Source organism: Ipomoea triloba, chromosome 4 (assembly GCF_003576645.1).
Source record: "Ipomoea triloba cultivar NCNSP0323 chromosome 4, ASM357664v1".
NCBI classification, from domain to species: domain Eukaryota; kingdom Viridiplantae; phylum Streptophyta; class Magnoliopsida; order Solanales; family Convolvulaceae; genus Ipomoea; species Ipomoea triloba.
In genome coordinates, this window is record NC_044919.1 from 8,938,557 (window position 1) to 8,960,963 (window position 22,407).

At 33.5% G+C, this 22,407-nt stretch overlaps 3 protein-coding genes across 3 annotated transcripts; 2 read left to right on the top strand and 1 right to left on the bottom strand.

The window, feature by feature from the left end:
- Positions 1–4,823: 4,823 nt before the first annotated feature.
- LOC116017711 (membrane protein PM19L) lies at positions 4,824–6,130 on the top strand. The gene is made up of 3 exons (XM_031258340.1): positions 4,824–5,000; positions 5,329–5,506; positions 5,605–6,130. The coding sequence occupies exons 1-3, from the start codon at positions 4,871–4,873 to the stop codon at positions 5,834–5,836; spliced, it is 540 nt and encodes a 179-aa protein (XP_031114200.1). The 5' UTR covers positions 4,824–4,870; the 3' UTR covers positions 5,837–6,130.
- A 3,312-nt stretch (positions 6,131–9,442) lies between these two features.
- LOC116015743 (putative late blight resistance protein homolog R1B-14) lies at positions 9,443–12,029 on the top strand. The gene has a single exon (XM_031255916.1). The coding sequence runs from the start codon at positions 9,443–9,445 to the stop codon at positions 11,747–11,749; it is 2,307 nt and encodes a 768-aa protein (XP_031111776.1). The 3' UTR covers positions 11,750–12,029.
- Positions 12,030–12,852: 823 nt separating this feature from the next.
- On the bottom strand, positions 12,853–15,331 carry LOC116015668 (putative late blight resistance protein homolog R1B-14). Its single transcript, XM_031255809.1, has one exon. The coding sequence runs from the start codon at positions 15,327–15,329 to the stop codon at positions 13,005–13,007; it is 2,325 nt and encodes a 774-aa protein (XP_031111669.1). The 5' UTR covers positions 15,330–15,331; the 3' UTR covers positions 12,853–13,004.
- Between the last annotated feature and the right edge of the window lie 7,076 nt (positions 15,332–22,407).

The window sequence follows — 22,407 nt, forward strand, 5'->3', positions numbered from 1 at the left end:
CTGACTAAATTGACGGCAAGATGTTGCTGGATTTTATATTTTAAGGGTAAAATCGTCATCTCAAGGAAGTATCTTCAATATCTAAACAAAATCACTATAAAATCATATTTATAGGTGTTTGATTGAAGCAAAAAACAGGGAAGACAGGCTGAAACTATACAGAGATCTATGAGATTTATAGCATCGAAGATTGACAAACCTTTCTTTTTTTCTTAATATGATTTTTTTTTGTTTAGATATTGAAGATCTTTCATTGGGATAATATTTTGTCCTTAAAATATAAAATCCGACAACATTTTGTCGTCAATTTAGACAGAAGGACCAAAACTGATAAAAATAACAAAGTTAGGCACCAAAATTAAAAATTTTTAAAGTTGTGCACCAAAAGTGATAAGACCTCAAAAGTCGTGGGACCAAAAGTGATATTAATTCTAATTTTTGAATTAAACCAATTGAGTTAGACCAGTTACTAATATTCCACTAACGTTTATCACAACTTACTCTCCCCCACTGCCCATCCATTAGGGTCAGGTTTGCTTGCTGGTAAGCACGTTTAGTAATGATACGTAACAATGTTAATTACATGTAAAACAATAATTTGCCTATAGGAATTTAGCATAGTGGCTTGTTGCTTAACTTGAAGTTACGAGTGAAGGTGACAGCATGAGGGTTTGAATCCCGTTGAAAACACGAATGAGAAAAGGGCTCAAGATGATATAATATTAGAATGTGTGAAATGGATCTCTTGTGTGCACATGAAGACTAGAGTTGGACGAGTGGCTGATTGTGTAACTCGAAATTTACCCTTGCAGTGACTTTAGAGACAAATCCTGTGGGCTTAGGATTAATCTGGCGAATCTCGGATCACCAAGTTTAAATAACTCGGAATTTACCGTTGCAGTGGCTTTAGAGACATGTCCTGTGGGCTTAGGATTAATCTAGCGAAGCTCGGATCACCAAGTTTAAATAATAATAATAATAATTCAAAAAATCATATAAAAATAATCGTTTTAGTACTATTGACTCTATTACAATGTAGTATCTTTTCTATACTTTCTCTATCTATTAGAGCCCACCAGAATTGATCCTATGATCTTTGGTCAAGGAGAGTCACTGAGGTGCCATCTGAGTACACGTGTTTGGCTCATATAAGAAAGAAATTTGTTGTTTCTTTTATTTTATTCTTTAATTTGTTTACTTAATTTTTTATCGTCAATTACTCATGCAATCGTGGTACACGAGTATCTGCTTCGTTGTTCTTTGTTTTCATTTTTTAAAATGTTATCGTGATGGTGAGCAATTAATTAATTAATAAATGGCCAATAATTTTGGATAAAAGTCCAAGGCCAATATATAAATCGAAGAATCAAGAATAATGAAAGGGGCTCCAGATGACCATTTGTAACAAAAAGTTCATTATGATGTCAGTTGGATATACTAATGGTATATTGCTAGGCATTATTTATGACATATGAGTTATTTAAGAGTGAGTTATTCATAAATATTAAGGGAGTATTTGCTAAATAGCTGTTAGCTAATTGGGTTAGTGGATTTGACTAGTTGATAGTATTAGTTAATTGTAGAAAGATGTTTGGTAAATTATCTATTAGCTGATTACACACAAAATGATTTTCTCAAAAAATTTATCAGAAAGCTACTTTAAGCAACTTTTTTAATTTTAGCATTTTGAAACAATAAGCTGTTACAAAAAGCCAATTAATCAAATATTCATCATATTTATTGTTTAACCAAGTCAAACAACTAATAATGGTTAAATAAGTATGGCTAGGTTTGATCTGACTATGAACCTTGAAACTCATACCGAATAATTGTCTTAAATAATGGAGAGAGATTTAAAGAAATATGATATGTTGGTATATGACTAACAATTTAATTTTTATTGGTTAACTTTGGATCTTAAAGAGCATATTTTTGAGTGAAATGAGATCAAACGAACTGATTAGACAAAAATAGAACACTTTTGAATGTTAGACAAATACAGAAAAAATGCCGACGGCCTTTTGCATTTAGTAAATACGTTTGACATTTTTCTAAAAGGACTTTTGAAAGTTTTAGTTTCACATTAAACGTGTATGCCAAATGAGTTACGTTCAATGTAAATTTAATTTTTCAAAAAGAAACATACCAAACACATATGAAAAATGTGTTTGGCTTTTTTTGTTTTTTTAAGTGTCGAACATATTTAGAAAATTCATTTGATTGTCCATTTGTCGATCAAACTCTTATTAATTAATTAAGGCCTAGTCAAATATTGCACCAGATAAAGACTTTAATATATATAATCCTAAATAAAGTTATAAGGAAAAATGTTACAGGACCTACAAGTAAATCATTAACAGAAAGTAAAGTTCTACCGTGGCTTAGCTGTTCGATCAGAAAAAAAAAAAAAAAAAAAAAAGTTCCTTGACCGATCGGAGCACTGAAGCCTTAACTTTATAATCAACATAATGAAGATAGACCCCAGGCAAATCCTTCTGCTTCAGGTTGTTTAACATATAATATATATATATATAATTTAACTATCAATTTAGGCCTTTATTTGAGATAGAACACATGCTTCAATTTGACATTATAATTAATCCCATGTTAAAGACCCGATAAAAAAAAAAAAAAAGAACTATGATCCACGTATTGATTGGAGCTCATAAAAAGCACCTACTTCAATTCATATAAAGCAGGAAATATAGAATAACAATTTTCCTTTCTTGGGCCTGCCTTCTCAACAACCAATCATCATGGTCCACACAGCTGTGTGGACCATACTATCAAATAATGCACATTTAATATAAAAATAATGTACATTCAGTATAAAAATAATGTACATTATATTCAAAGGATGTACATTATTTGTGTACTGAATGTACATTATTTTTATAGTATAAAAATAATGTACATTCAGTACAAAAATAATGTACATTTAGTACATTAAAATGTACATTTTATTATGGTCCACACAACTGTGTGGACCATAATTTGCCCTCAACAACAAGATCAACTATCCAAACAACCTGGGAGGATCCATTTCACAGAACCAACGAAACTGTTTTGTAGAGGGTAATTACTATGATCACATTATAAGTTGCATGCCCAACATTTTTCTTCCAAATTGGGCTAATCATTATTGGGTCCAGGTTGGACTTTGTGTCAATTTCATTATAATGATTAATAACAATTTAAAAAAAGGTTTTTTTAAAAAATAATAATAAATAGTGGATAGTAAGTAGCAATTGTTAACACACTTTTTAAAATTAAAACTATATGTTTTAGAAGGTTAATTAATTACTGAGAAAACACAGTCATCTTGGCAAAGTATACTTCGGTGGACAACGGTGCAAAATGACGTCGTTTTAATGTAAAAAAAAAATCTTGTTCTACGTGTGTTAAAATAATGAACATTTTGAGTTAAGATGATGTATTTTGTGAGTTAGAATAATGTATTTTACGTGTTAAAATAATGTACTTTATGTGTTAGAATAGTAAAATTTTTGGGGTGTAAAATAATGTATAGTATTTCATGAGTTAGAATAATGCATGTACTTTATGTGTTAGAGTAATTTATTTTATGAGTTACAATAATGTATAATGTACTTTATGTGTTAGAAAAATGAAATTTTTAAAATAAAATAATATATTTTATGAGTTAGAATAATGTACTTTATGTGTGCACCATACTCCTCTAACTTGTTATTTGTTAAGTTGCAAATCATGACGCAAAAATGTACAAATTTATTAATTGTTGATTAAGATAAAATTGAATAATATATAACTTTTTGATGTATTGTCGGTTTATATATACTATACATCAGCAGTGAACCACATCGCACCATTTCATTAAAATTTTTAATAATTTACTTAAAAGAAAATCATGCATGTGCTTTTGGTACCTCAATTATTTTTCAATTACAAATATAATGTTTATCTGATCCTTCAATTGTTGTAAATCTAGTCCTTCAATTGTTGATGGAAATCTTTAGTTACTATTTAAAAAAATTTGTAAACATAGTCCTTCAATTATTAATATAGTTGCATATCTAATCCTTCACTAAATTCACATTACAAACTAATATAAATTACAAAATTTAATTAATTGGATAATGCTAGATGCACACAATTTTTTTTTAATATAGTTTTACACTTTTTGACGTGCATCAACAATACAATTTGTAACAAGTGGTGGAATTCCGTAAGCAAAGATCTAGACATCTAACATTTGTGTTCAGTTGAGTTACTATAATTAACGTCCTCCCAAATGCTGTTCAGACGTGAGACCCTTTGGGACTGGAGATTCAACTTTTTAAGAAAAATAATACACTTTGTATAAATCACATTAAACTACATATAAATAACATTTTATGTTTAAAATTAATAATTTTCAAACCTATTTAATGTTATAATAAACATTTGTGATGATTTATTGGCAAGTTCTAGCAGTAGGGTTCTAGCAGAGTCCTACACCGTCAGAGGAATTTAAGGATCGAATTGAACACAAACAGAAAGCAGAAACTTCATCCGATCAATCCACAACGTAACGGCGCGTGACACAAAACTGGGTTGGTTCTGAATTTCGGGTCGGATAATATACTTTATTTTGAGAATCCAAAGCAGCAAATCTTAGTTGTATTGTGTGGAAGAAAGCAGGAGGCACGAGAGGGAGCGCCCGACACGTGTCCCTCCACCTGTTTCATTAAAGCCAGTAAGCGTGACACGTGCACTAGCCTGCATGGCCTTTTTGCTCCCTTATATACTCTCCTATCTCGCACCATTTCTCTTCCAAAAGCTAGCTGGCTAAATACATTTTGTAAAGAACCAAAAGAGAAGATTGTATTGTATTGTATCGAGGAAATTAAGGATGGCTAGGACGGTGGCAAGAACCTTGGCTGCTCCATTGTTGTTTCTCAACTTGATAATGTACTTAATTGTGTTGGGGTTTTCTAGTTGGTGTCTCAATAAGTTCATCAATGGCCAAACCCATCATCCTAGTAAGTTTGTTGCTGTCTTTTAACTCAGTTTCTTGTCACTTTTTGTTCACTAGAGGTCCCTTGTTTTTTTGACAATTTTAAATTTAATTTCAGAATATCATTTTTATCATTTAACATCCCAAATTATTATGTTTTGGATGCTTTTAAGATTTTTCTTATTTTTAGTAAAGATATTTTTGTCTAATTTTTTTTTGTTATTTTTCTAATTTCAACTGGTTTAATTGGTTATAATTTTAGGTAACTTTTGATTTTTAATAATCATATTTTTCAATCGGTTTTTAGTCTAATGTAAACTGAGAAATCTAGTTAAATGTATAAAAAATTGCAGGTTTTGGAGGAAATGGAGCTACTATGTTTTTCCTGGCGTTTTCGATACTGGCAGCAGTACTGGGGATTGTATCGAAATTCTGTGGCGGGAACCACCTGAGAGTGTGGAGGAACGACAGCCTGGCGGCCGCTGGATCCTCGGCGATAGTTGCCTGGGCTGTAACCGCCTTAGCTTTCGGGTACACACACAAAAGCTAGCTAGCTAACTAGAATTATATTATCGTACTGTTTTCGATTATCTATGAATATGTTGTATTATGGTTAATGGGATTTGTAGGTTGGCGTGCAAGGAGATTAACGTGGGAGGGTGGAGGGGGTGGCGGCTGAGAGTGCTGGAGGCGTTTGTCATCATCCTGGCGTTCACACAGTTGCTGTATGTGCTGATGCTCCATGCGGGCTGGTTCAGCAGTCGCTACGGGCCGGGCTACCGGGATAACGACTACGGCATGGGCATGGGCGGGCCCACGGCTGAGAAGGGAACCACCGGCGTTACCGGCACCAGGGTTTAATTAATTACGTCATTTTCAGATTGCAAAACGTACAAGCTTAGTTTGTTGTATTTATGGTTGGTGTGTAGTGTTAATTAGGAGTTTGCTTATACTGGCAACAAATGGGCTGGTGAACTACTTTTGTTGTGGTTTGCTTACTTTGTGTGTTGTTCTGCTGCGTGTATTTTGTTGTTGATTTTATAACGTACGGTGAGTTTTGTTGTTTTTATATTTGGTCCCGAGCTCTGGATGCGATGGGATGTGCAATTTGGGCTATGCGCATTTTATATATTACCGTGCACATTCGAGTTTCAACTGTCAAAATAGTAAAAATTCTCGATGCAAGACCACAATGCCCTCCCATCACCAACATTATCCAAAATACTAAAATAAATAAGTAGGATATTGCTACAATCCGAAACACTAATATATGGGTTATTGCAACATAGATTACGTACAATTTTATCTATTTTACCATTTTAGACGACAATAATTTTTATTTTTTTTTAAATTTCAACCAATTCATTCTTTATTTAAGGCTAGATAGATCAACCAATTCATTTATTCACCCTTCCCAAAAAGATGAATCTGGTCTCCCATCCAAAAAGTGTAAATCATAGTAATTCACGTATAACACAAAGAGGATGTAAATCATAGTAACGCGAGTTAAACACGTATAACACAAAGAGGATGTAAATCATAGTAATGCGAGTTAAACATTTTTAACGCAAAAGATTAAATTTTCACTTTTTTATACGTACAACACAAAGATTAGATTTTTATTTAGGTTATTCTCACACGGTCATTGGTGAGATTTGATTTCAAATCTGAGCCCCTGCGGGAAGATCAATTCGTTTATGGTATATTTGGTTCGCAGAATAGGCTTTCTCAGAAACAATGTTCCTGGAAATGACCTATTTCCTTAAGAACAGTGTTAATAGGCCCTTCTAGGTATATATTAGGCTATTCATAAGCGCTCAAGAATAGCCTAATGTTGTTATTTTCAGTTTTACCTCATGGAGTTTTGGGGAAAGATCTTTCTTTTCTCAAAATGCTTCTATATTATTAAAAAAAAAAGTTTGTAACTAAGAGTGTGCAATTAAGACTCCTTAAATGAATGAGCTTTTGGCTCTTTAAGGCTTTCTCATCCTACTCTTAATTTCAAAAGAGCTCATCTTCATAAATTACCGATGTGGGATAAAAACTCTAATTTGTATTTTAAAAAAAATTATTTTATATATAATTTTGTTTTGTATTATTATTATTATTATTTTTTCTTATTATTGTTATTAATATTATTATATTTAAATAATATTAATATTTATATTAATAATAACTTATTATTATTATTATTATTATTATTACTACTACTACTACTACATATTTTATAAGAGTAATGTCTTTTAAAACATATTTCATTTCTATTCCTTAATCAACCAAACGTTGTAATATAATTCTTAAAGTCTATTTCTTCCGTGAACTAAACAATAGAATATAATTCATATTCTATTCTTTGTCTATTCCATTCTTTATGAAATAACATTCTTATTACCTTAAAATTCATTTCGTGAACCAAAGGTGCTGTTAGTCTTTTTCTATGAAATTCACACGTCTGTCTCCCTTTGAATAAATGGGCATATGATTGTTGTAGATGCAAATGTGTCACTCAATCCCAGGCCCCAGGGCAATTTTTTTTTTCCTATTTATTATGATTATTCCAATAATTGCCCTCTACGTATAAAATTTTTATATTGGCATGCAAACCCCATCCCATGCCATGTCACAATTTAGCTCTGATCTGATCTGTGCTTCCCTGAATTTAGATAGGGTGTGTAGAGTGTAGCGGTAAAGTCTGGAAAAACATTATATTTATTATTATAAATAATTGACACCCATGCAATGCATGAATGCTTGGCTGATGCAATGGAATCCCTTGCTCCTCAGTTTTTTGACTGGTTAACGGTTACGTTGCTGCTTTGGAGTTGGCGAAACTTTGCCTTACATAAAGCTCACTGTTAATATTTTTTTTTTTAGATTCACGTAGACGAATAAATCGATTTTTCAATTAAAAAAAAACAATAAAAATAACAGAATTTGTAATTTATGTGAAAATAATCGCAATGACAAAATAGGAAATTAATGAAAATTCAAGTCGTGTAAATTAAAAACAGTACACTTTCTTTAAAATCAATTCAATACTCGGCGGTACTAGATTGGAGTATTGTAGCATCAGTTTAATTTCTAGGATAAAATGGATTACGGTACTATATATAGTTTTAACACTCAAACAATAATACCTTCAGCGAACTATAACAACATGATTAACACACAAGTTTTTGGAATGCTTGGGCAGAGATTTTTGGGAGAGAATTGACAGCGTAGGAGTGGAAACAAATTTCTAGAACCATTATAAAATTTTCCCAAACACTAAGATAATAAAGTATTTACAACTGTGTGCTATGGGAGTCGAATTAAACAATACACATAGTGATAACGTGTGCTATCATTGATTAAGGTAATATAATAAAGTATGCATTTACTAATATTCCACTCATTTGATTCAATTTAAAATCACATAAATCAGTAAATCACTATTGATCTATTCAAGTGGTTCACTTTGCCTTTCAATCAATTTGAAAGGTAGTTTAATTTGCCTCAACTTTGAAGTGCAAAAATAGGAAAAGAAAAAAAAAAAAAAAAAAAAAAAAAAGGATTCTACTATTGTAAGTTCGGCCTACTTTAACTTGGAGTCTCGAACCTTCGGGATAGTAATGTTGTGCTTGCAAGTTGCAAGGATTATACACCAAGCAAAAGAACACAGAGAAAATAAAAAAGAGAGAAACTAGAAGAAAACTTAGAACCCATTTTCTTGTTAATATATTTACGATTATACCACCGCTAATTTTTTTTAGTACAGTACCTTTCTTTGAAAAAGATAGTCTAAAATCATATTTATTTGCTCTTTTTTGTAGTAGTGCAAAGTTGCGAAACATATGTTTATTACACAGAAACAAAGATTGAAAATTCATATTCAAAACTTTGCATGCATATATACAAATAATTCACGTACATATGCAATTTCATAATTTTCTGGGAAAATAAAATATATTGAAAAGCAACCGAGAATACCTGCTCACCGAAAAATATGACGGTGATTCATGCTACTAACCTGTTGCAAGTTTGACTTACTTTAGCTCGGACCTTCAAGATAGTAACACTGTGATTGCAAGGATTATACGCCAAGGAAAAAATGAAAAAGAAAATAAAGAAAAGGAAAACTAGAAGAAAAATATAGAACCCCTTTCATTGATAACCATAAGTAATTATACATCAAATAATAAATGTACATAACCAACACTGGATAGTGGGATAAGACCATAAAATAAATATTTACAACATCTACAAATGCAATCATGTTAGAAACTTAAATACGAGAACTGACACTGGGTTACGTTGATGGCGATGGCTTAATCAAAAGTTCAGAAGTCATGCCGTGTGGGCCGTGGGAATGACTTTTTAGCAATTCCATAACAAGCTAGACCGACGGACAATCTGCAAGCTACACTCTGTAAACACAAACATATTAGCTTCACAAAATTGAAGCATCAGGGATATATATATATGATGATGGAAATTAGTTGTGAAGCAGAAAGTTCTCAATTTGAAAGTTTCCCACGGAAAGCTTTAGCAGTAGAAGAAAACACTATTGTGGGTGTTGATGATGATATACTGGAGATCAAAGCCCGGCTGTGTGGCTCCCCCTCATCTAAACTCCAAGTTGTGGCGCTAGTGGGGATGGGAGGCATTGGCAAAACGGCTCTCGCTAGGAAAGTGTACGAAGATCCATTAGTTATGCACCACTTCTACCTGCGAGCCTGGATAACTGTATCAAGACAGCATCGAGTTGGAGAAATGCTTCTTGGTCTTCTGCGTTGCGTGTGCCCATCCAGCGACGAAATCTACAAGAAAAGTGAGCAACAGCTGGCGGAAGAATTGCGCCGAAGGCTGATAGGTCACAAGTATCTTATTGTCATGGATGACGTGTGGAGTAGTGAGGCCTGGGATGATGTCAAAAGGTGTTTCCCAGATGACAGGAATGGGAGCCGGATTATACTGACGAGCCGGGTTATGGCAGTGGGTGTTCATGCTCAGCCAGCCAGTCCTCCACACTGCTTGAGGCCTCTGGATTTGCATCAGAGCTGGGAGCTGATAAGCCAGAAGGTGTTTGGAAAGACAGCCTGCCCCTCAGGATTGGAGGAGATTGGGAAAAAAATTGCAGAGAGATGTGGAGGTCTACCTCTAGCAATCGTCGTGGTTGCTGGTTCTCTTGCTAAGGTGAGTAAGACAAGAACCTCTTGGTCCAATTTTGCCAAAATGGTTGGTTCAGCTGCAAATGAACAAGATAAACAGAAATGCTTAGATATACTTGCTTTGAGTTATCATTACTTGCCTTGCCATTTGAAGCCTTGCTTCCTCTATATGGGAGCTTTTCCAGAAGATTATGAGATTCCTGCTTGGACACTAATCAGGCTATGGATTGCTGAGGGGTTTTTGCCCCCCGAAACAAAGCTGAAGAGCCCGGAGGAAGTGGCAGAACACTGTTTGGAGGATCTTGTCAGTAGAAGCCTTGTTATGGTTGCAAAGAGGAGATCCGACGGTGGAGTTAAGACGTGTGTCATTCATGATCTTCTGCGCGAACTGAGTTTGCAAGAAGGCGAAAAGGAGAACTTTATGTATGTTAAGAAAGAGCACTCCACCATTTATAGTGCATATGCCTATAATGAGCAACGTCTTAGCTTCACTTCTGGTGTGGATATTATTAGCTCAAAGATTGACACTAGTTGGAAAGACATTTGTTCATTTCCCAATATTTACCAGTCTACTCCTGTCACCTCTTCTTTTCTCTCTTTTGGTACAATTGGCATGCCTACTCAATCAGAGACTATTTTCCTTACTTCAGCCTTCAGATTGTTGAGAGTATTGCATTTAGTTGGACACACATTTATTCATTTCCCAGTAGAGATAACACAGCTGATTCATTTGAAGTATCTGGCCCTTAGCTATCGACCCGAATTTCCTCTTTCACTGTCCAAACTTGTGAATCTACAAACCTTAGTCCTTGAAACATCAGGAGTTCTGATCTTGCCAACAGAAATGTGGGAAATGGAACAGTTGAGGCATCTGCATCTTAAGAACACCAGTTTCTGGCCTAGTCATCCTATGACAAGTACCAAGGCTTTGTCGAATCTGCAAACACTTTGCTTTATAGACCTCAACAGTTGTACAAGAGAAGTTTTCATTAGTATCTCCAATCTTAAAAAATTGGGCATTACTGGATCTGGATTTTGTACTGGAGTGGGAGAAACAAAATGGGAGTTATATCTAGAGCACTGGATTAGACCCCAGCAGTTGAATGGTTGCCTCACCAATCTTCTCTACTTGAAACGACTAGAAACGCTAAAGTTTTGCTCAATCTTGGTAAAGAATTTCCCATGCTCGGATGCTTTCCCACCAAACCTTAAAAAACTGAGCATCACAATGTGCTTTTTGGTGCCCAAATCTGTGACCACTTTCTCTAAGTTACCCAACCTGGAGATTCTGAAACTGAAAGATGTGAATTTCGAAAGATATGTTTTCGAACTGAGTGAACAAGTGTTCAAAACGCTGAAGTTTCTGCTGATTCAGTCTTCCACCCTTAAGCTCTGGGAAGTAGCTAACAGTTATCATTTCCCAAAACTCGAACGCCTAGTTCTGAAGCATTGCTTCAGCTTGAAGGAGATTCCTAATGAGATTGGGGATATCCCAACACTTGAGTTCATGGAGTTGCACCATTCTCCTGCAGTTGAACAGTGCGCAAGAAGGATTGAAGATGAGCAGAGGGAATTGGGAAATGATAGCTTCAAAGTTTATATCAACCGTAGTGTTACCTCCTAGAATAATGCTATGAAAATAAGTGTTAAGATGCAGTTGTTCTGCAATATTTTCATGGTTGCAGACTTGCTTGCAGCCTGCATCTCCAAATTTGAAGACTAAGGAGAGCATGATCTAGGTTTCCTTCGTCTCCATTAAGGAGGACCGAAAGAATTCTTCAAAGATAGGCAAGTTTGAAAACTATATTATCATGTATTTCAGTAAATTAAACTCTTTTGTCAAAACTTGGAAGCTGCTTTCCAATTCACTTTAGCAGCCTGCAATAATAGAAAAAACTATAGAACATTGCTTTAGCTAATCAACCCCTACTTCTCGGATTCACTAGAAAATGCCTCATCTAAAGTGCCCAAAAGTTCATATTTGGTTTAGTGAGCAACTGAATTGACAGAGAATCCCCAATGTGCTTATTTAGTTGAGAGAGAAATTAAAAATGTATATCTGTTAATATATATACATATACACACATAGGAGGCGATGGAATAACCTGAGTAGGGTTGAAACGAAAAGGAGCTCCGTTGGCGTTGCGAGGCGATCGGCGCATAAGCATTCCGGTGAGGGAAGACGGAATATCGCGGATCAACACTGATCGATCAATCTATTTGAATTAGTGTTTTCAGCCCTCACTTCATCTTTATTTTCTCTTATTTTGTTTGCTTTTATGAGTTTATCTATAATATACTCCGTATTATTATTATTATTATTTTTGAAAAGATAATACTCCGTATTATTAAGTAATAAGATCTTACATTTGTGAAATAGCCACTACGTCAAAAGTTATAATTAAAATTGAATACTCAACTTTATTTTTGTTATAGATCGTTATTACATTTTCGAGACGTTGGTACTAGATTTGATCGGTAAATCTCTTTACCGTCCTTCGCCCATCTTAGTTCTATCTATGAATCTGATAACAGATATAAGTCCAATTCTTAATGCAAACAACCCCTTGGAAAGTAATGTGAAATCTGTGTTCAATCTTCAAGATTTAATATTGTGTTTATGCCTAAATCATAGTTGAAGCATCATTAGCATTACTAACCTGGTGAACATTGCAGTAAAACTGCAGAGATCACAAAAAGAATCATGGATAACAGACAGAAGAACAATACTAGAATGTCTCAGATGAATATTGGCCTGTTAAGAGCCTTGTTTGGCTCACAAGTTAATAAGAAAATGTATGTTTTATGTGAAGTAAACTGTTTCAGGTTGCAACCATGAAAAAATTGCAGAATGACTAAATTTAATAGCATTATTGTAGCTAGGAGATAACACTACTACGGTTGATATAAACTTTGAAGCTGTCATTTCCCAAATCCCTCTGCTCATCTTCAATCTTTCTTGCGCAGCGTTCAACTGCAGGAGAATGGTGCAACTCAATGAACTCAAGTGTTGGGATATCCCCAATCTCATTAGGAATCTCCTTCAGGCTAAAGCAATGTTTCAGAACTAGGCGTTCAAGTTTTGGGAAATGATAACTGTTAGCTACTTCCCAGAGTTTAAGGGTGGAAGACTGAATCAGCAGAAACTTCAGCGTTTTGAACACTTGTTCACTCAGTTCGAAAGCATATCTTTTGAAATTCACATCTTTCAGTTTCAGAATCTCCAGGTTGGGTAACATAGAGAATGTGGTCACAGATTTGGGCGACAAATAGCACATTGTAATGCTCAGCTTTTTAAGGTTTCGTGGGAAAACATCCCACGGTGGAATATGCTGTTCCAAGACTCTATACAACTTTAGTGTTTCTAGTAGTTTCAAGTAGACGAGATCATTGAGGCGATTGTGTAACTGCTGCTGTGTAGTCCATCGCTCTTGTAATTCCCCGTTTTCCACTTCTGGCCACCGTCCTGCAATGCCCAGTTTCGTCAGATTGGAGATACTAAACAAAACTTCTGTTGTACAGCTGTTGAAGCCTATCAAGGAAAGTGTCTGTAGATTCCACAAAAGGTTGCTACTCCTTGAGCCAACACTGCTGGTTATAGGACTAGGATTAGGCCAGAAACTGCTATTCCTAAAATGTAGATGCCTCAACTGTTCCATTTCCCACACTTCTCTTGGCAAGTTCAAGACTTCTGATGTTTCAATCACTAAGGTTTGTAGATTCACAAGTTTGGACACCGAAACGGGGAAATCAGGATGGTAAAACCGGAGTGCTAGATACTTCAAATGAACCAGCTGCGTTATCTCTACTGGGAAATGAATAAATGTGTGTCCTACTAAATGCAATACCCTCAGCAATCTGAAAGCTGAAACATGGAAAATAGTCTCTGATGGGGGTGTGCTAATTTTAGCAAAACAGAGAAAAGAACGGGTGAGGGGAGCAGAATGGTTAAGGCAAATAATGTCAGTTTTTGTGTCAATGATTTCTACACCAGAAGGGAAACTGAAACGTTGCTCGTTATAAGCATCTGCACTATATATGTTGGCATGCTCTTTCTTAACATGCATAAAGTTCTCCTTTTCGCCTTCTTGCAAACTCAATTCGCGCAGAAGATCATGAATGACACACGTCTTAACTCCACCGTCGGATCTCCTCTTTGCTACCATAACAAGGCTTCTACTGACAAGATCCTCCAAACAGTGTTCTGCCACTTCCTCCGGGCTCTTCAGCTTTGTTTCGGGGGGCAAAAACCCCTCAGCTATCCATAGCCTGATTAGTGTCCAAGCAGGAATCTCATAATCTTCTGGAAAAGCTCCCATATAGAGGAAGCAAGGCTTCAAATGGCACGGCAAGTAATGATAACTCAAAGCAAGTATATCTAAGCATTTCTGTTTCTCTTGTTCATTTGCAGCTGAACCAACCATTTTGGCAAAATTGGACCAAGAGGTTCTTGTCTTACTTACCTTAGCAAGAGAACCAGCAACCACGACGATTGCTAGAGGTAGACCTCCACATCTCTCTGCAATTTTCTTCCCAATCTCCACCAACTCTGAGGGGCAGGGTGTCTTTCCAAACACCTTCTGGCATATCAGCTCCCAGCTCTGATGCAAATCCAGAGGCCTCAGGCAGTGTAGAGCACTGCCTGGCTGAGCATGAACACCCACTGCCATAACCCGGCTTGTCAATATAATCCGACTCCCATTCCTGTCATCTGGGAAACATCTTTTAACATCATCCCAGGCCTCACTAGTCCACACGTCATCCATGACAATAAGATACTTGTGACCTATTAGCCTTCTGCGCAATTCTTCCGCCAGCTGATGCTCACTTGTCTTGTAGATTTCATTGCTGGATGGGCACATGCAACGCAGAAGACCAAGAAGCATTTCTCCAACCCGATGCTGTCTTGACACAGTTATCCAGGCTCGCAGGTAGAAGTGGTGCATAACTAATGGATCTTCGTACACTTTCCTAGCGAGAGCCGTTTTGCCAATGCCTCCCATCCCCACAAGCGCCAAAATTTCGAGTTTAGATGTGGGGGAGCCACACAGCCGGCCTTTGATCTCCAGTATATCATCATCAACACCCACAATAGTGTCTTCTTCTGCTGCTGAACCTTTCCTTGGGAAGCTTTCAAATTGAGAATTTTCTGCTTCATAACTAATTTCCTCTACACAATCCCTGTTACTGTCGACAATTTTCATCATCATATCCCTGGCCTGCTTCAATTTCTGTCAAGCTAATTTTTTTTGTGTTTACACGGTATACCAATTGTCCATCGGGGCTAGCTTTGTTGGATGGAGGAGTTTTGACTTTTGAGGCCTTACCACATTATTGAATTGCAAGAAAGTCATTCCCACGGGGCCCGGCCCCGGCCACGGCCTCGGCCTCCATTGCATGACTTCTAAGTTCTAAACTTTGACACAATTTCTGATATGAAATTACTCTGGACTCCAAGTTTTATTTTCAAATAACTTTCAAATTCTTAATGTAGAAATTTCTCTTGGGACTCAAGTGATGAAAATAGCTTATTAGTGTCGGTCACATCATAGAATAAAAGTAAGAGACTAGAGTATAAAATTTTTGTTTGAAGGCAATCAGAGTAAAATTTAGAAGTATATGTAGTAGAACTTTTTCCGATTATGACATTACATTGTGGACGCATGAGGAAAGGGAAAAGTAAGCAAAAACATATTCCTCTTTCAGTCCCATTTTGTATCTATTTGCCTAATTATGTTTGACTGAAATTATTTTTAATTCAATTTTCTCATAATATTAAGTTGGAATAAGGTGCAAATCGGCCACTGAAAGTAACATGAAAATGTAATTAGGCTACTGAACCAAAAAAAAGTGCAATTAGGTCATTGAACACTCCAAATGCATGCAATTTTACCTGATAGCAACTTACTATCCATTTCATCTGGTAACCTGCTTACGTGGATAACGAGTTGACATTTTTAAATAATTTTTAATAATATAATTTAAAAATAAAATTTAAAACAAAAAAAAGGCCGGGGTGGCTGGAGGCCACCCCATCCCCTCCACCCTCCTCCATCTCCCTTCATCTCCAATTGGAGACGAAGATAAATCTTTTTCTCCAATCGGAGACGAAGGAGGGTGGAGGGGAATATTAAGTTTAGTATTACTCACTCCGTTCCATTTTACATATCTTACTTTCCTTTTAATTTGTCCCAAAATAGTGTCATCCTTCCAAAATTGAATATAACTATCATTTATATTTTTCAATTTACCCTTTTGATTTTTTCAAATTTCTAAACAATTGATGAGGTTAAGTACAGTTGTACTTTGTACAAATGACACTACTTTTGAAGGGTAAAATTGAAATGTTACTTCTTAGTAACATTTGTTTTGTTGTATTAAAAACCATACAAAAAGCAAATGCGGTAAGCAATTAGGGACGGAGAAAGTAGTATATAAATTTATATATTTAATTAGAAACTACATTAAAAGTACTATTACATACCCTCTTTTATTCTCATGGTCTTCTTATGCAGAATTCGTTTATTTTTCTTGACGAAAGCTTCATTGCTTAGAGTACATGCATGCGTGCGTGCGGTACATTCCAAGGTACGTGAGGTCCAAAACATGGTGAAAATGGTACATATAACATATATGATTATATGGTAGTTTTAAGTTGTGTATGCATGCATAAGGACATAGAAAATTGGGGGGAAATTCTTCCAGGTCCCCCATAAAAGAATAGGAGCTGTTGAGCAAATTTTTATAAATTTTTGTATAAAACACTTTCAAAATGCTACCTTTCAAAAGTTTCTATATATTATATGCCATCATCATTAATTTTGACATTTTGCAAGTTTACTTATCTCTTATATGTATAAATCAACTAACAATAAATTTGCACCACCAATGTTCACAAAATTCAAGGCTTAATTATAATCATATATATATATATGTGAAGTGTAGATTTTATTGTCAATGTAATTGTCGTTTCAGAAAGGAGTGTAAGTGATAAGCAGATTAACATATCTCTTATTTTGTCAAATGAACAATAATTTTGCACCAACTAACATTCACAAAATTTAAAGCTTATAATTATATGTGAAGTGTATATTTTAGTGTGATAAATGTAATAATTATCGTTCTCTAGGGAGTGAATTGAAAAGGATGAAAGCGGTAGAAAATGAACAATTAAGTAACAATCAAATTGTGAAAAATAGATATTTGGACCAAGTTTGCTTTGTCTAGAGTCTGACAAAGATGTCTAAGGATTAGGATGATGGAAACACTTAGCAAGATTAAGAAATAGACAACAAAGAAGTCAATACTATTATCATAGTACCTATACCCTACCCATTAGCAATGAATCTCATTCTCATAACAAATCAATCCTAATTAATTAGAGCTACATATATATAGCACCACTACAAATCTTACTACAATAAACCAAATTAAACAAGAAAAAATATTGTCTAGGCCATCACAATTGTGGTCAGTTGTGAGGCCACTCATGATGCTTGATACGAGAGGACTTTGCACTTCAATCCTCACGATGGTCATCACATTCGACTCCACCTCATAACGTCTCTCCAGGTTCTCATATTGAGGTCATGATCAAGATGTTAATCGTGATGCCTAGCCTCAATTAACTCGCGGATCCCCTTCATCACATTGACGGTCATATATGCGGTCCATGACCATTAGCATGATGCTCAACTTTAGAAAGTGTTTATGCCTGTCAATATGACCATCATGACGTGATCTCAATCGCGAAGCATGAGCTTCATTCTTTGGTTCTCGTCGTCATGCTAATGGTCATGCTTGTGACCCTTGGCATGCAACCATGTTTAGAACAATGTCTGTGTCCTCCACGATCATCATCATGATGTGAACTTGACAGTAACTACTTGTAAGCTCTTGAATTGTGCTATTTTAGCATTTCATGTTACGTTGTATCTGTCTCACCAAATGTCACATTTCCATCTTCATTTATTATTGATTGCCTCCTTATTATTACCTGCAGCTACAAGTCAAAAATAAGCTTAAGAAATTAAGAATGTAATCTAGTCCAAAACTCATTAACAACATATCGTTCAAAACATTAATAAATAAAAAAAAGGCATAAATTCAAGAAAAATGTCCCTTATCAATATGGCTTTAAGAATTATTGGTTTTGAGGAATTAAAATTTTTAAAAATTTTCATGAATGGTAAAACAATTCAATGAAGAATTTATGGAAGTTAGCTGATCCAATTAATTATTTTCAAGTTGTGGAGCTTGCGTGAGCTTGACACATGCATTAATCATGCCAGCAGTTTGCCCATTTCGGGTATGGGGTTTGGGGACATATTCAATATGCATATTTATTAATAACCTCTGAAATTAATAATATATTTCCTTTTCCCTAAATAATATTCATTTCGTTAAAAGTAAAAACTTATCTTGCTTGCATGCCACCGTTTCTACTTTCAAGTTGCTCCCCAAATGATACATTAATATGCCCATTTAATCTATAATATTAGTTGTTAACAACTTAACATGAACCATTTGACATTAAAATTAAAAGTTCAACTTTTTTTTTTTTTGAGAAAAAAGTTCAACTCTTATTCATAGCAATTTTATGTATTTAATTATTTTGGAATGTTGTTGTTGAGATTATGGGCGTCAAGCTTAATTGATCGAGATGATAAAACAATCATTGCAACATCGAGATGATAAAACAATTGTCATATTTGGTTATATTTTTTTTAAAGAAGAGTTATATTGTTTTTTAATTTTAGTTCAACCTTGATCATTTTCATGCAACGATCAATCATCTATTTAGGATGTGTTTGGTTTATGAATTTACATATTAGAAGTGGGAATCAAAACTATAGTTAATGTTTAGTTGATAACTTTTTAAAATACAACTATATGAGATTTGATTACTCCTTTAATTAAAAATATCATTCCCTAATTAAAAACGAGTATCATTTCACCTCATTGGTAATATATATGATTTTTAAGTTTGAGTTAGTGCTTTAAGATTTTTGTTTTGATTTTTTTTTTTTGTTCCTATTGGTGCTTTGGATGTCATTATATTATGATCAATTACTTTAATTTTTATTTTGTATTTTTAAAACCTTTATTTTCATTATAAGGTCATACATAACCAAACATCATGTTATCATTCCAATTCTATCCTACTACCAAACATGCAAAATACTTACCTATTATCATTTTCAAGTATTTTATTTCCATTCCGATTCTGATTTACTTGTGCAAACCAAACACAACCCCTAGATTTCTATTATTCTATCATTAATAAAGAGGACTAACAACATGTAATTTCATCCTTCAAATCTCTTTAGACTTCTATACAAATGATCTAGATCTATAACGTTATTAAAAATAATAATAATAAATAAATAAATATAAAAAAGAGCTCTTTGATTATTAGATTTATCATTGTGTATTTTTGCAACTTTAATTATTATTGCACTTTAGTAAACCATGTGTCTTAGCTTCATGTTAAGTACAACTGGATTGTCTGGATTGATGGTAAAACAAGTTATGATTTGTTAGAGAATTGCTTTCTTTTTCTACATAATACTAGAATCTCTTGCACATAAGTTATATATCTAGATATTATTTATAATAGCACTTTGACTTTTGTTATCTCGACATTAATACATATACTAATGACTAGTTGGGGCAAGAAAATGGAAATCAAATATATAATGACAAAATTTAAAAAGTAGAACTAAATATGAAAATGCTACAATAGTTGAAGATTAAAAGTAGAATTGACTCTTTAGAGAATTATTATATTTTAAAAATGATATATATATTTTGATCTCTAAATTATATTTCTAGTATAGACTCAGTTTCTTAATTATTGTATTGTTTATATTTAGTTCCTCAGTTATTATTGAATGGCGATTTTAGTTAATTTCATTAATATTCAGTTAAATTTGGATGAAAAATATATTGAAAATGATTAAATGGTAGGGATAAACATGAAAATTTGATTTCATCTCTACTCCTTATATGAGATAAACGTTCGTAGGGTTTTTGTAAATCTATTTTAAAAATTTTGAACTTTTATATATATAGAACTCTTTTTTTTTTTTAATAACCACAACGAGTTGGAACTTGAAATTTGTCCCCCAAAAAAAATTTATTAAGGGTGAATCTTTTATGAGACGGGTCAGATCAAGATTGAAATGTAATACTTATGTTGAAAAATGTAATACTCCAAATTAAAGATAAATTGTTTGTTACTTATAAGGGAAAATGTAATTTTTTTATAAAAAAATTAATACTTTTAAATCAAAATATAATATTTAGGGTTTGAAGTGCCACTTATGATGAGAAAAAAGTGTAATACTAATAAAGTATACTCTGATTGATTGTTACTAAGGGAAAGTGTAATACTTATGAAAAAAATGTAATAATTTTAAATGATCAAAATGTAATATCAGGGGTTACGTTGAAGAGTTATTTATGTGAAAAATATATATACTCCCTCCATCTCATTTTGTTTATTTGTTTCAAGTAACGAGATTTGACTGAAGTTATTTTCAATTCAATTTTTCATAATATTAAGTTTAGAATTAGTATATAAAACTTATATATTTAGAAAATACATTAAAAGTACTATTATACACACAAAAAAATCAAATTTAAAAATAATTAAAAACTAAAAAAAATAGGCAATAAAGAAAGAGTTGGTTTGACCCGTGGATACTAAACAAGACAAATAAAATGGGACAGAGGAAGTATACTTATGAGAGAACGTATAATACTTATAAAATTTTAATTCATTGCACGAATAAAAATTCGTGAAACAGTCTTATCATATGAGATTTTTTTTATTTATTGAAATAATGGAGAATGTTTGTCCCATACAAAGAGAAAAGTATGAAATCGAATTTCTACGTTTATCCCTTGCTATTTAAGTTTTTCTTTGTTTAATAAAATTAAAATTTAATAGAATATTAACAAAAATTATTAAACACAAAATGTTAAGTAGATCGAATAATAGATAGTATAGATCAGACTATATATAGTTAATACTATATATAATAATTGAGAAATTGAATCTACACTTTTAAAGTATATAATTCAAGAGTCAAGTAAAAAAAGAAAAAGTCTGATAGGGATCTATGATGACCTAGCGTTATCCCCACAAACTATATATATTATTAAGTATTTGAAGGCATATAAATCTGAAGGAGAATTATATCGTTCTGGCAACAAGTTCCCAGAATCCGAATTATATATATGGTATGGAGCCACTTTCTTTCTAGCAATGCAATTTAATATTTCATTTGTAAACGTGGGAGTAGGTGGCCGGGAGCAACGTGCAACACCCAACTGGTTAAAACACCACCCAACGAACCCATTATAAATAATTCTATCTCATAATGAAATTTAGTGTAGTGATTTCTCATGGAGTTCAAATTCCTGAGAACATGAATAGAAAAATGACTGATGTGATTTGAATTTCTTGGACGCAAATGAATATTAGAGTCTGACTGATCGATGAGCTCGTTGATCACATAAGTTTAAAATAATTAATAAGAAAAAGTTTTACAATCCGTCTTAAGTTATGGGATAATTGTAGAATTCGTCCTTAAATGTTGCTCGTATTTACTTTTCGTCCATAAGTTGTCATTGGCATTGTAATTCATGCTCACTTTTCGTCCTTACACTATATTAAAGTTGCAAATCTCGTCCCTAATATTTCGTTAGTAAATGCAAGAAAAGTACAACACCAATAATAACTTAGGGACGAAAAGTGAGTATATACTCAATAATTAGGGATGCATTTTATAATTATCATATAACCTAGAAATAAAAAGTGTAATTTTTAATAATAATAATAATAATAATAATAATTTAGTGTTGATTATTAAAAATGTGTTATAGGGAATAAATGATAAGGACTCTCATTTTCAAGCTAAGTAAACTTGAACGCAGAATAACTTTAAAGAATTTTAACAAATTAAAGTACGAAACGGAAAAATATTTTTACATCTTTTTAAGTAAAACATGTTTTAATCTTTTTAAGGATTAAATTTCGTTGGTTTAAGCTTGAAAAATAAATGCTGGAAATTAAAAGATAAAAGAGAGAGAGGAGAAAAATATTTTTATAGTGTCTCAGTTAAACCCAACCTACTTCACTCTTCTCTTAAAACTCCGAGGATTGCACTATCACATTTAGTACAATTAAGGAGTACTTGAGCCTTAAACACAAAGCCAACCTAAAGTATCAATTTGTCACAATATACACTTTCTTGTTACTCTGATCTGACTCTT

Coding starts and splice junctions, on each gene's coding strand:
- LOC116017711 (XM_031258340.1), top strand. CDS start 4,871: ATGGCTAGGACGGTGGCAAGAACCTTGGCTGCTCCATTGTTGTTTCTC. Junction 5,001..5,328: donor TGGCCAAACCCATCATCCTA/GTAAGTTTGTTG, acceptor AAAAAATTGCAG/GTTTTGGAGGAAATGGAGCT. Junction 5,507..5,604: donor GTAACCGCCTTAGCTTTCGG/GTACACACACAA, acceptor TGGGATTTGTAG/GTTGGCGTGCAAGGAGATTA.
- LOC116015668 (XM_031255809.1), bottom strand. CDS start 15,329: ATGAAAATTGTCGACAGTAACAGGGATTGTGTAGAGGAAATTAGTTAT.
- LOC116015743 (XM_031255916.1), top strand. CDS start 9,443: ATGGAAATTAGTTGTGAAGCAGAAAGTTCTCAATTTGAAAGTTTCCCA.